A 14,395-nucleotide genomic window follows, 5' to 3' on the forward strand; every position below is an offset into this window, starting at 1 on the left:
TTTGATTTTGGCCACGCTGCTGCGAATGCATCATCAATTTCATCGATCGAACGTAGAGCAACTTTGATGGGGATCCGTGAGAAGCTTTTGAAGAGGAACGTCTTCCAAACGTGTCGTTAATTTCCTCTAGGCGCATAGAATTAAGGGTCAATCGGACATGGCCTAACGCCTGCTTTCACTCAGCAGGGATTTCCATGTCGACAAACATTCGATTCTTCCGCAATGCAATTAAAGCTGCATCGAACAAGCGTCTGTCGAACGAACAGGGGAGTAATTGGTCCAGCGGAATTCGATCGCACGTGAAACGTTTAATACGTTTCTGGAGTCGATCGATTCTATTCCATGCAAATTAGCGGCCCGATACTCGCTGCCTTCGTTGACTTTTTCCTTCGAAGGAATTCTAGACGAGTTTCGCTTACCTTTTCGAGAGACAAATCGCCTCCTTCGATCGCTCGGAAAGGGTAGAGGGCCACCACGATCTTCGTTCTCATCATTATCTTGTCCTGAAACGTGGAAATCGATCGCTGTACTTTGCTACATTAATTATGGAGACGGTATTGCGGGAAAGTTCAATGGTTTACCTTTGTCTTGGAAGACGGGGTCCCTGGCGTGCCCCCTGGCATTATCGGGGTTGAAGGTGTCCCTGGAAAACCAAAGAAAAAGTTACTAGATTGATGTCTACTGAACGCGAAACACTTGCAGGTTATGAAACTCTTTAGAAAAGAAACTGCCTCGTCTCTTCGTTTACGATAATCATTGAATAAACCACGGGAGAAAAAAAAAAGGAGTCCAAGCGAGAAGAGCCTTATAACTTGCGTCTTAACGAGGTCACGTAGGCAGCAATGAATATTAACGAACCCACGCAATTTTTCGTAAAACACGAGGAGCAAAAAATGAATCCCCGAGAGAAAATAATTACTCTCATCTTCGCTGAGATAATTTGCAAAGGGGGAAAGAGCTCTTAAATCCTGACATCGTTGGGCATACACGATTTTTATATACAAATTCGAGCCGAAGGAGTTACGAAGAGATAAAAAGAGCGTTATCAATTTCGCCTGTTGCACCCGTTTTCACGATAAATTTCGGTCAGCGTCGACGGTCCGCGATTTTGGGTTTTAATTAACAGAATTGATCGGAGCCGTTCTGAGTGAGTTATAAATTCGAATCGAACAGGAGTTAAAGCGGATTTCGTTGCCGCGCAGCTACCAATTAACTGTTTCTCTGTCCGCCCCGTAATTAAACAGCGATTAAGAGTTATCGTTTCGGTCGCACCCACGTCGCGACGTTCATGGTACGGTCTTGGAAAAGAATTCATTTCCAGATTGTTCGTCGGAAGTCCTTTAGTCAGACGTTCTGGGATGCTGCCTCCCCTTAATAAGAAGCGAAGATTGCGACTCGGGGCCGAAATTGCGAAACCAATTATCGTACTGTCAGATGCATAAAGATTCTGTTGCTACTGGCTCTCAGATAGTCGCAGAAAGAGTAGCAATTAAAGTTAATCCTGTAACGATGAAAGCTTTATTCGTATAGGCGAATAAAGAAGGTGCTCCATTCTCAGTGGAACTTCAATTTACGTAATTATTGTACATAGTCGGTAGGTAGCTACTGGATAGTCAGGAGTCAGGATATAATAGAGATACAGTTGAATGTACATGGGGATTAGCTTAACTGAAGACCCTCTAATGAGTGTTAGCAGCACTGACAATGCTAAAATAGCGTTTAGAATAAATGCTGCCGACACTCGGAGGGCTTCCAGTTAAACTGATCATTTAGGTGAAAAAAATCGCTAAGTATAGTCGTGGAGTAGTTGCTTCATGGATAAGTATATTGTAACTTTATAGTCACAGTGTAGTCGTATTATAGTCTCAGTATACTTACAGAAGATTCAGAGTATAGTAACTTCAAAGTCAACAGTATAGTCATCTTATAGTCAGAGTATAGTCACTTTATAGTCACCTTATAGTCAGACTATAATATACAAATTTGTACAATTTCAATGCTACCGAGTTTTGGCCTGAGAAAATGATCAACTATAGTCACTTTATAGTCACCTTATAGTCAGAGTATAATATATAAATTTGTACAATTTCAATGCTGGCGAGTTCTGGCCTGAGAAAATGATCAACTATAGTCACTTTATAGTCACCTTATAGTCACCTTATAGTCAGAGTATAATATACAAATTTGTACAATTTCAATGCTGCCGAGTTTTGGCCTGAGAAAATGATCAAGTATAGTCACTCTATAGTCACCTTATAGTCACAGTGTAGTCACCTCATACTCGCTATAGTCGATAAACTCGAACTAGTGGCACTCACAGGCACCTCAGTATCACTTGAACATACCTTAAATCATTTATAGTCAACGTACAGTCGACTTAGAGTCTTCTCATACACAAAACATATTCACAAGACTATAATAATATAGTGACACCTTTCAGAGCACATAACTTACTCTAATGTATTTTAAAGACTATTTCCAGCATTATTCCCACCCTTAACTATTCGAAAACGTTCCTCCACTTCGCGTTGCATACGATTTACCTTGATACCAGTGGCATCGCGATGTCACAGGCATTTCACGAGCGCTGTCGCGAAAGCGGCACAGAGAGAGATCCGTTTCAATCAGGCAGCATTTTTCATATCATTTTCAGACCGCCCGAATGCGCCCCGACAACGGGAATTCGAAAAATCAACGAGAACTCCGCGCCTCGGGCGAACAGGAAGCTTCCATCGTACATTATAAGTCGCATTTATTTCCCGGAAACGAGACGGGAGAACGGCCCTCTGCAACATTAAACGGACCCGCGTACATCATCGCGGAATTCAATCTCGCGAGAAGCGGCGCGTCTAAATTTCTCACGGAACATTCATCGAACCCAACGTCCCGACAAATCCCCAGCTTAGCACGAAATTCGTCTCTCGTATAATCATCCCACGAAAGTTCTATCGCACTCGGTTCCTATTACATCTGATTCTATAGGCTCAACTGTTTTTGACATACTCAGGATGAATGGTACGATAGTATCCATTTTTTCTTGGTGAGATGCAATTCATTGCTTTTCTAAATAACAGTTTAACCTTTCGTGGCCCAGTGGTTTCAGACTGAAACCACAATTTTCTAGCTTGGTGTTAGATAGAGTGCTATTAGGTTTAGTTAAAATGAATTTGTACTGTACTTTTTTAGTTTTGTATGTCGGGGTACAAAGGGTTAAGAATATTCTCATGGTGGTTTAAGAATCTCTGTCGGAATTTTATTGCACTGTATTTTGGAGTAGAGTGTGCTTTAAATGTGGATAACTGTAGGGTATTTAAGGATAATCTATGTGGATCATCGAAACGTCTATAGTAACCACTAGAATAGAGCCTCGATTAACCACTTCGACACTAGACTCAAATCCAAAGCACTCTTGTGATATCTCCTTTAATTATCTTCAGTAGACTACTACTAAATCATAGTTCAAGCCTCTTACTATTACACGAATTACTCTCTTAATAAAACCGACAGTGAATAACTGACACTCAGTATAAACCTAGACTCTAATCCTGAAACCTTGATATTGATTTGAATCAGTACTTTCGAGAACAGAATACCTCTAAAAGCACGACACTTGTCTGGAGAAGGAAATAATTTCCAAATGTCTGGTCCCTAGAACAGTGTATTAAATCACCTGAAATGTATAATCACTTCAGCGAATTAGGAAACCGATGGCCACTAATTAAACTTACACTTCAGCTCACGAGATCCCTTTCCCATCCGACGTCACAGGACGTCGCCCAGCGGCCCCCATCTCCGAGACGAACCACCGTCCCATGGTTCACTCTTCCACAGACACCATCGCGACAGTGAAAGTGTCACAGTCCATTCACACGCGAATCCTCGTCCCCACAAAACCCGCTGAAAATTTCGCGCTCGAGACCACGACGAAGCGAAAACAGGGCAACGCACGTCCTGTTCCTGTGGACCCTAGGCTGGAGCCTAGACCGAGCCCTCTGTAGGGTGCAGCGGCTGCAGGTGCGTGCACCGAGCGCGCTGGATGCCGGAATATCAACCGGCGAGCGAAGGACGATACCGCAGCTAGTCTCCACCCTGTCTAGACAAAATCAATGCGACCTCAACCTCCTGCATCCCCTCCAGCATCCCTTAGACCGTTCAACGTCCCCACGTGCGTGCCTCGCTGCGTCCCTCGCTCCCGCCGCCCCGCCTCTTCTCTCTCTTCCCCTTTCGAACTTCCTCTTCGCGTCGAGTTTCATTACCGGATGCAGTCTGCCTCTCCTCCCCCTCCTTCACCGCCCCTCACCGTTCCTGTGTATGGGACGTGTGCAGCGAGCTCGCAGACGATGAATGCCCGTCCTCGCGACGCGTCTTCTGCTCTCGAGCCTTCTTCCCCGAAGCTTAGTCTTTTATGTCTCTTCCTACCTTGCCTCCCTTTCGTTCTATTCGACTCGAGCCGCGCGGCTTCTGCGAGAATATTTTGGATTTCTGCTGGTCGAGGAGGGAGGAAGAAAGGCGCTTTGAGGGGAGCGTAGGAAATGTGATTTGAATTTTCTGGGAGGGAGCGGGGGTGGGACGTGCATGTGACTTTTTCTCGGAGCGCGGTGTTTACTAAGGTAATATTACTGAAATGGTTATATGATGTTCGTTTAAACAGGGGATGAAAGGGGTAAAAAGGGACTGTTTGAAATTGTTGGTTCGGTGAGGGCGGGGTGGGTTGGGAGGTAGTGGTAGGTTTGCTGCGGGGTGTGTGTGATTTTGAGACTATGGATCTGTATGCGTTTATGGGAAATTTTGAAAGGGTAAAATTTATGCAATATTGGTACAAAGTTGAAGTTATTGAAAGATAAATACGTTTTATATTATTTGAAGAGTGGGGCAAGTCTTTAATTAGGGTCAGCTTCTCTAATTCTGTGTATGAAAATGGGAGTCTGCATAAACAGCCGCAGTCTAGCGATTATTCAGGGAGAAATGTGATGCTGTGCAAGGACATTCTGGTGATACGTTGCTGCAATGAATTTAGGGTTCTTTTAATTAGGGAGATATTATATATGTAGTACTACGTGGAGACAGTACTTGACACGTTCTTGCATTATCCTTGCAAACAGTACAGTATCAAAGCTCGCTGAAAGGAATAAGTAGTCGAGCTCGAGGTTTCCTCCAGCGGTTCGAGGGACGCGAAAGCGTTATCGAACGTTCGATGAATAACAGGGCAAGTGATAACGTATTTACGCGTGTTCCTGCGCCAATCGAAATCCATGCAGCGCTCGGTGCACAGGGGCGTAGAAACAGGTCACCTGTTCTCTGCTCGGCCGTGTCGATAGCGAGGATTGAACTTTGCGTTTCTAGCGAACGTTTTGCCGACCGAACGAGCAATTACTCCGACGATTCTATCGGCCGTGTTTAATTCTTCTGTTTGCTTCACAGTCGAAGGGTGCAAGAAGAAAGGCTCATCGCTGAATCCGCGGTCCATCAATTTTTCGGACCGATGCGCCGCGACGCGCTGCGCGGCAAAAACCGAGGAAAAAAGAATGGTCGATGACGTTGCGCGTTTCCAAAATAAAACCATGGGACGAGAATAGAGGCTTGGGATTATTGGGGCTGCTTCGGTGGCAGGTGTAACAAGGTTTTTGTACGTGATGGATGAATACTGTGGCGAGGGAGGTGTGGGCTCTGCTTTACCACTATTGTGTCCTGTGTTCTTTGAGGGGCAAGTGGGGGAACGTAGTGCTATGTGCTACCTTAACTCTTTTATAAGCCTTTTACGAGCTTAATAAAATCGCAAATTTCGGCTCGAAAATCTCTCTTCTTTTATTCTTTAAAACACTTGCGTACTAACGATGGCCAAATCGTCGTTCGTAAGCCACATGTGGCTCTTCTGGATACTATTCAGAGCATTACCACTAATACTTTTCACAGAACTTCTCATGGAACAGATGTAACACCTGCTAGAGTTACTAGGTTCTGATGGTCAATATTAAAATTAATTTACAATAGAGCTATCCCTTCAAGATATTTTTTAGACAGATTTAAATATCTTAGATAACAAGACAGTAATATAAAGTTACATAACAGAGTCTAGCCATCTCTATTCTATACATTGTAACAAATACAAAAGACCCTGTTCTATTTAATACATTATCTTCATAAGTACCTTGTCACACCCAAGTCTCAGCACAAACTCTCAAAGCATAAAACTACTCTCTCTCACATCAGAAATGATCATCCTAAACCTCCTCAGCCCACTGAAACCTCATCAAATATCATCCCAAAGGCGTCCCGAAAGTGCCTTAATATCTAATTCACGGGGCATCTCACAGCATTCCTGACACTCGAATTTATCTTCCCGAAAATGGGGCGTCTTCCTCGAAGGAAATTAGAAACGGATTCTTGCCTCGTCGCGATCCAGGGGAACGATTTAACCAGCGACTCGTCCCGTCAGCCCGTTCAGTTCGTCCAAAAATAATTTCCCTCGCTGAGAACTGGCGGGGCGAGTTCTTAATTAGGGCGCGGATCGCTGGGACGAGGGCTCGGTTAGGGGTAATTCCTGTCGGAGTATTTGAGCCCGTACGGGCCCGAGAGCTCCGTAGAATTCGGTAGGATCGCCGAAATTGTCGGCATTTCCGCGAGATCAGGGCATAATCGGCGAGGATCTCGGATGAAATTTGAATCCCCGACGAAGCCCGTTATTACGCGCGCGGCATCCGCGTTTAATTTCTCGACACACACCGAAAGGTACGAGCGGCCCATCTGGCTCCACCCTCGAATCTTTGTAATTGCTCCCCGTCCTAGCTGCACTCTTCCTCGTCTACGATTGGTTACTTGTTTCAGTAAGCCAGCGATTCTTTCGATCGTCGTTAATTATCGACGTCGAGACGGACAGGGATGGATCCTCTTTTGCGAGTTCTTTGTCGCTGATTGCGCGAGTAACGAGCCTCTTTTATCAAATTATCTTCGTTTTCAAGGGTTAATTAGAGGACTGACTATACTTCCGCGGCTCCACTGAGGGAAATTTAGACGATGCCAAAGAGGAACCTGTCAATTTTGTGTTTAAAAAAGATACGATTTATGGAAATCTGTAGGAGGTAATATCCTGCATTACTACACAGAGTGAATGGAGAATTCTTTATTTCCCCCATCGCGTCGTGTTTTTCCCTGCTCCACGTAGCGAAACTCCACAGAGCGAATGCCCTTCTGCGGTTGCTGGTTGGCGTATTGATCTCGCAGAAATTTTTAATAACGATCAACTAACGCGTAGGCACCGTGAATATCAATAGGTCCACAGTGCACGAGAACGTGCACCTGTACAAGGATACGTGCAGCTGTTTCCAATTGTTCTGTTACAGAATAAGCACGGAACCATTGTATATCGGTGTATTCCCCGCGAGAATATTACTTTTCGTCAGGTCTTCTAATTAAGTTTGATAAGGAGAAATGAAAAATGAAATTTCCCCGAATTCTGGTGGAACAGCTGAAATTCGGAGACGATTAAGGGTCAAGGATAAGAGGGGATCAAGGAGCAAGTTCCCCAGCGTTTTGAATAGGGGATCAAGGGGATGAACGATGGTGCATCGCCGTTTCACATCCATCTGGATATTACCACGAGCAGGATCGATTTTACTCCCTAATTGCATTCCCAGACAATGCATCCGACTTCTCTCTCTCTCTCTCTTTTTCCGTTCCTTTCTGCGTCTCCAGCGTCAGTGCGCCTCGAGGACGCCACAATTTATCCGGCGTATTTGACGAAACCGCTCGAAACCTTTTTTCAACGAGGTTTAAATCGTCCCACCGAAATGCACAATTTCCCACGCGACTTCCCCTTCGGCTGGGTTCCATCGGTAGTCAACTTAACCGACGACCGGTTTCCACATCTTTCACCCTCTCTTTCTCGCCATTGTTTCCTGCCATGGCACTCGGGGAACGATGGAAATAAATCTTGGGCTTATTTCGTGTCTACGCTGATCTCTCTTTCGTTCCTGCATTTGGTTCTTTCGTGTTTGAACAAGGAACGTAGTACTGCGGTCAAAGAGACAACGATTTTTTATACAGGGTGTTCGACAACAGGTGGAAGGCATTTTTTGGGCTGATTACGTATGCGAAAATTGAGGAAAATTAAGAACGAGAAAATTGTGTTTAAGACTTCTTTTCAGAGTTATAATAATAATATGTGGTGACTGACACAACCCTAATAATTAATTACATATTTTTTTAAAAATGATAACAATAGTAATAATATTTATTAGAGGTATTAATTATTGAAGAAACGTTTGAAAAATATGTACGTATGAAATATGTCTGACTGAAGACTTATTCTGCTGCTGATGTGCACTAGCTTGGTTAAACACAGAGAAACCAGTACAATAAGTGCAAAGTCAGACACAGCACATTCAGTAGAATAAGTGTTAGATAAGACACAGGAAACTTAGTAGAATAAGTCCCAGGCCAGACACAGGAAATTCAGGAGAATAAATCTTAAATGAGATACAATAAATCCAGTAGAATAAGCCCTAGACCAGACACAGCAAATCCAGTGGAATTAGTCTTACGTCAGACACAGGAAATTCAGTAGAATAAGTCCCAAATCAGACAAGCTTCACGTCTACTTTAGACATCTTCCCAAGAATCAATAACTCTAAAACAAATCCTCGAACACAATTCCATCTTATTATCCTCCCATTCTGACACAAAGAATCACTCCTCAAAATTCCCAACCTATCGTCGAACACTCTCCAATTTCTACCTATCACCAACCGATGCCACCACGCCTGAGCCACCCTGTACAACAAAAATACATCGACCCCTCCCCCTCGTGCCCTCCGCCTCTAGCAAGAGAATCTAGTTACTTTGCGTAACAACTTTAAATTCCCCATTGTCTCCGCGCGGCTGGTAATTAGTCGGCGTCGTCGTCTTTGCAGGGGCCAACGCGAGCAATGCGTCAGGACGGGCTGGGCGTTTTATGGCCGACTGCTCCTGTACAATGCACAGCCCGCGGGCTCCTGGTACATAATATACTAGTACACGTGCATCGGGCAGGTACTCGGTCACGTAGGAACGGTAATTAATCGCTTTTTGTGTACCCACCAAGGTGGTAATGTCGCCCCGGATACGCCCGTGGGGATTTTCGATCGGCCTCTTATTTGCGCCACGACGCTGGCTGCCTCGCTTCAATCGCTCTATGAACGTGATTTCATTTCGATCGGACGAATTTCGCGTTTAATCTCGGCACGCTCGGTTTACTCGATGGTTTTACGAGCGAATTTATTAACGCTGAGATCGATCAAAATCATCCACCTACGATTTTTTAAGTTATCCAATTTTAGGACGCTGCTAAGAGGAGTTTGGTTTCTGGGCGTTTTATCGGATCGTCTCTTTCACTAAATAGAGGCTTGGAACATTGGAGCATGTTCTTTTTTGGTATGCTCCTTTCGATACCAAACAATTTTTCTTTGGAACATTTTTGCATGCAATAAATACTTTACAAGAAAATTCAGGTGATACAGTTACGTGACTCATCCTGTATATGCGTATTAGGTGTAATAATAATGAGAGTACAATAGAATATTGATGAAGACTTGAATAAGGAAATAGTAGTTTGCTGGGGAAAATAAAACTAGTTATTAAAGCCATGTTTGTATGAGGCAACTTTCGGTCAGGCAATCGAGTTGTTCGAGCCAAAGTCGATCAAAGTTGTCGTTTCAACTTGGCTGAGATTGAGTTTACATGGACAACTGTGATCGAATTCAGGGTGATCAACTCGGTCGCCTGGCCAAAAGTTCCCTAATACAAACGTGACTTTAAAGAACGCTTTTGCTTTGAATATCGCTGTACCTCGAACAAACGAAGTTCTACTGTATCAGTACAGTAAATTGTCAACTTACAATTGCAACTAAATTGTCATAATCAGTAATGACAACTTACAAGCCTTCTACTCATAGTGACACGTTTTTGGAATGCCTCTTGTTCATCTTCTTTTTTCCAAAATCTTTGTTACTGGACCAGAGGGTACTTTTCCTTTGAAGATAATATTGATGTGCGCTGACATGGTAATCACGAGCGCCTCGACCTGCATACACGCAATAAAATTGCGGCTGCATCTCTCGTACCTCGTCGACGAGCTCCCCTCAAAGCGTTCGCGATTTTTAACTACTTCCGAAAAGCGCAATCACCCCTTGAATGAAATCCAATTTTCACCGAGCACGTAATCGTTTCAGCCAGCATTTGCTCGTAATTACGAGAGAACGAGACGGAATGGAAGACGTTGGGGCAGGAAGTCAGCGTGGCGATTTAAACTTTGCCTCCTCTACACGCAAATTTCGCGAATTACCGAATCACCAGCGCATGCTGACTCGACGCTAAACGAACACTGCATCGGCTAGAACAGTAGACGTTCAGTGTTGCATTCTGCCGTGCATTCCGCTGTCCATCGATTTTGGTCGCTGAACTTTGACGAAATTTAACATACCCTCGCTCTGAGTCTAGGAAAATTTCCTAATTAGTATCCCTAAATTTAATATTAAATTTAATGTTAGTCTCCCTAAATTTTATATTTTACTCTAAATAGGTTCTACAAAGTTGAATTAAAATAAATATTCCAAGATTTTGAAGGAAAATGCATTAAAAATTCGCGATGAATCCGCAACAAGAGAGAGCAGGGGTAGATATGACGTCAATAATGACTTCCTTAAGAAAAATCTCCAGCTTTGGCGGCAAAGTCCCACCTGCCCGATCATTATACGTTGATTTGCGCGCCCCAGATAGCCGAAAAGCGAGTCGCCCTTTATCGACCGATACACGTGCCGCGTTTCCGTCGGAAAAAGTATAATGGAGCCGCCTCGAGATCCATGGAAGAGCACTCTCTTGGCGGATCCCTTACGCTCAGAGGGGAAGAAGAATGATCGATGGTCCTCTGTTACGTAAAGTTCATCCCTTGACGGAGGATCTGGAGATGGATACTTCCTTCCATTTCGAGGAAAATATCACCACCCGATCCTGTGAAAAGAGCGATTTGGGTTCGATTGCGTGGTGGTCTGATACTTTTACTGATTTCAGATTTTCGTATTTTCAAATCCTTTACTTTCAAATATTTAAAGATTCAAATTTTCAAATATTTAAAGATTCAAATTTTCAAATATTTAAAGATTCAAGTTTTCAAATATTCAAATATTAAAATTGTTTAATATTTAAATCCCATCAATATTCAAACCGACAAATATTCAGATTTTCAAATATTTGAACCCTTCCAATAATTAAATCCTCAAATATTGAAATTTTCAAACATTTAAACCTCCAAATATTGAAATTATTAAATAGTTAAACCTTCAAATATCCAAACCCCCAACATACAAATTTTCAAATATTCAAACCCTCAGATATTAAAATTTTCAAATATCTAAACCCTCAAATATTTAAATTCGAATATTCAAATTTTAAACTGAACTTTCACTTTCTCTAAATTCAAATCGTTCAACTTCTGTACTCAACTGTAACAGAAGAAGTCTGTAATTGGAACCCGATGGACAAGGATGTCCATTCTTTCAATTCTACCCAAGCCTGGCGGTAATTGTAGCGATCCCATTGCGCGAAATTCATTCCTTCCCCTTAACCCAGTATTTGCGCTAATTAGGGCCGAAATTCCATCGAATTAATTTTAATCATCTCGAGTAGAACATCTTGTAGTTATCGTTTAAGAAAGTTCGTCGGTGAATTAATAAACTCGGCCGAATAACGTTTCGGCGAATTAGCGGAAGAGCCGTGTCCCAGTTTCAAGAGCGAACGAAAATTCGAGGGATCGAGTTTCGGGGTGGAACGAGGATTTTTCTTTTAGAATTCGCGTCGGGGGAACGCGTTCAGTTGCGGGCTCTCCTTTCAACGAGAGAGCCCTGCAAAATCTCCATGTTACGATGAATCGGTGGCCTTGTAATGAATTAACGGGTCATGGACGGGCGAGAGAGTACGCGTACAGCACTGTCGAACTAGGCGGATTAGCGATGCCCGATTGGAAGCATTTAGCCGCTCCCTAATCACTCAAAATTTACAGACGTTAACAAATATATGCAGCGTGTACACGTACAGGGTGTGCCAGAACTGGTTGTGCAAACGAAAAGGGGATGATTCTATTAATATTGTTAATATCACGTTTCGTTTTCGAGAAAACGCTGTCGGGACAGGAGCCATATTTTAAAGGAGCGAAATCGAAGGATCACTAAAAATGTCGATCTTTGAGCTGCAGTAATTTTGAGGGAAAAAATCGTACAGCAGTGAGCCTGGGCTCATTTTAAAGGGGAAAGCCTCTACTTTTACTCCTCTGAATTGAATTTTCCCGCAGGCTTCTGTATAATCGGCTGTGGAGCAAGAAAGAGAGGGTGGTTTTTCCCTGAATATCTTCCAACTTCAAACGACTATACAGAGCTTGATAAATTTTTTTTGCCATCTATTTTGAGGTGAAATTAAAGCTAGGAGCCTCCCCTTGCAAACCAGTCTCTAGAAATTAATCTATGATTTTCTTTTCACCGAGATATCGCACTTTAAACAGATAGTGTACTTTGGGTTCCACTTCGTTCAAAGTGTACTTTGCGTACCGCTTCATTCAAAATATAATAGTTCAGTAAAAAAAAATCGTAAATCAATTTTTAAAAGCTCGTTATAAAGGGGAGGCTTCTAGCTTTAACTGCACCCTGAAACGAATCGCGGAAAAAATTTATTAAGCTTTGTACAGACGTTTGAAGTTGAAAGATATTCGGCGAAAACCCACCCTCTCTTTCTTGCTCCGCAATAAAATGTTTCGCCCCTAAAAATTTCCCTATTATCACCACACTCTTTATCAATCCCTCATCTTCACTCTCCCTTTCTTTACACCTCCCCAAAATAATATTTCTCCCATAAAAACATCGTCCAACATAATTTTTTCTTCTTCGACACCCCAAGGCACTCTCTTCTTTTTCTCGAATCCTGAAGATCATACAGCTCGCACCTCCTTTATCAGCCACGTTCATCCACCCTCGCAATAAACGCCCAGCGAGCTCGCAGCCGACAGTACATTCATTTTCCTCGAGGAAGAGCCGCTTCCGTTGATAAGGGCCCTTCTTCTTTGGGCATCGATTATTCTCCGAGAGCCTGTCGACGCGTAACCCTGATGGGATAACTTTTAATGAAATTTTTCCCGAGCACGAGCAATAACTCAAGCCCTCCGATTATTTGTAGACGAAAACGACTGTTTACCCCGTTCACCCCCTGCACCCCTTCCTCCCTGTCCTCTCGCGAAATTGTTTGGGATGAAAGCTACAAGAGCAGGCACTGATCGGTTGATGGATAAGGGGTGGAAGTATTGGTAGCGTTTGGATGATTTATTCATTGCTGATTGGAAGGCGAAGCTCTCGTCATTGGCGACGACCTGACTATTACAGTGAGAGGTAAAAGTGTAGGTATATACACACTTCGAAGGCAGAGAATCTATTGAACAAATTTTGTACGTAGATTGGTTTAGGAAAGTAATCGGACACTGGGCTGATTCGTGAAGTCTCATTTCACTTAGCTTCTGATTCGTTTGCATAAGAAATTGTAGAAGTTTTGTGGAGATTTTTGTAAATTTGAGATCTCAAGCTTTAAATATAATACATATACGGTGATTTTGATGGCGAAAAAATTGTATAGGAAACTACAGCTGTTTGAATTTTTACAAATATTCTTTATTTTCTTATCTGTTCTTTAGAGTTGAAAAATCTTCACAGAAACTCAACTCAGAGGTGTAAAAATAGAAGACTGGAGTAAAGTCCTTTTAAAATGACTCTAGGAAGGATAGCGTGCAATTTCTCTTCAAGAAGTTGCAATAATTCAAATCCTATAGAGTAACTAAAAACTAAGACTACAGTAACATATAAAGAAGTAACAGTACTCTGCTAAAGAAAAAGGAAGCCAGCCATCAAAACCTCAAAAGAATGCTTCAGATTTGAATCTCACAGTGTCTCTACCTACATCAGACAACCTACTCCTTCAGACTCACTCAAAGCTCAAATTTCCCACAATCACAAAGTTCCCAACAAAGCCAGAAAGCTTATAAATTTTCATTCCACGCCTCTTCCTCCTCATCCCAGTCACCTCGCCTCTCCACGCACGTATCCCATCCCACGTTTCCCCTTTCAATTACCCAGAAATAAACTCCTTCTCCGAACCAAGAAAATCGCCGTGTCCCTCTGCCTGTCTACTTCAGCGCGAACTCTATCCCTTCGAGGGCCACTGCGCGTCTCTGGGAACCGGAAACACGTTCGGCGGCATCGTCCCGCGAGGGCAGGGGAGGCGTCGATAATATATGCGTCTGGCATCGATCGAGCCGCGTGACTTGGACACCTCGAGGAACTGTTCGATGGTCTCCAGACTCGAGTGAGAGTTGAAGGATCCACCCGTG

The 14,395-nt window shown here is 43.1% G+C and overlaps 1 protein-coding gene across 3 annotated transcripts in view; it reads right to left on the reverse strand.

Annotated features, from left to right (window-relative positions):
- Btk29a (tyrosine-protein kinase Btk29A) overlaps window positions 1-14,395 on the reverse strand; it is a 121,627-nt gene that overhangs the window by 4,921 nt on the left and 102,311 nt on the right. For all 3 annotated transcript variants that reach the window (XM_076378990.1, XM_076378985.1, XM_076378992.1), the window contains 2 exons: window positions 582-643; window positions 420-503 (listed from right to left, as the gene is read on the reverse strand). In XM_076378990.1, coding sequence (XP_076235105.1) covers window positions 420-503; window positions 582-643 — 146 coding nt within the window. The remainder of the gene's footprint in view (window positions 1-419; window positions 504-581; window positions 644-14,395) is intronic.

This window comes from Calliopsis andreniformis, chromosome 1 (assembly GCF_051401765.1).
Source record: "Calliopsis andreniformis isolate RMS-2024a chromosome 1, iyCalAndr_principal, whole genome shotgun sequence".
Classification (NCBI taxonomy): Eukaryota; Metazoa; Arthropoda; class Insecta; order Hymenoptera; family Andrenidae; genus Calliopsis; species Calliopsis andreniformis.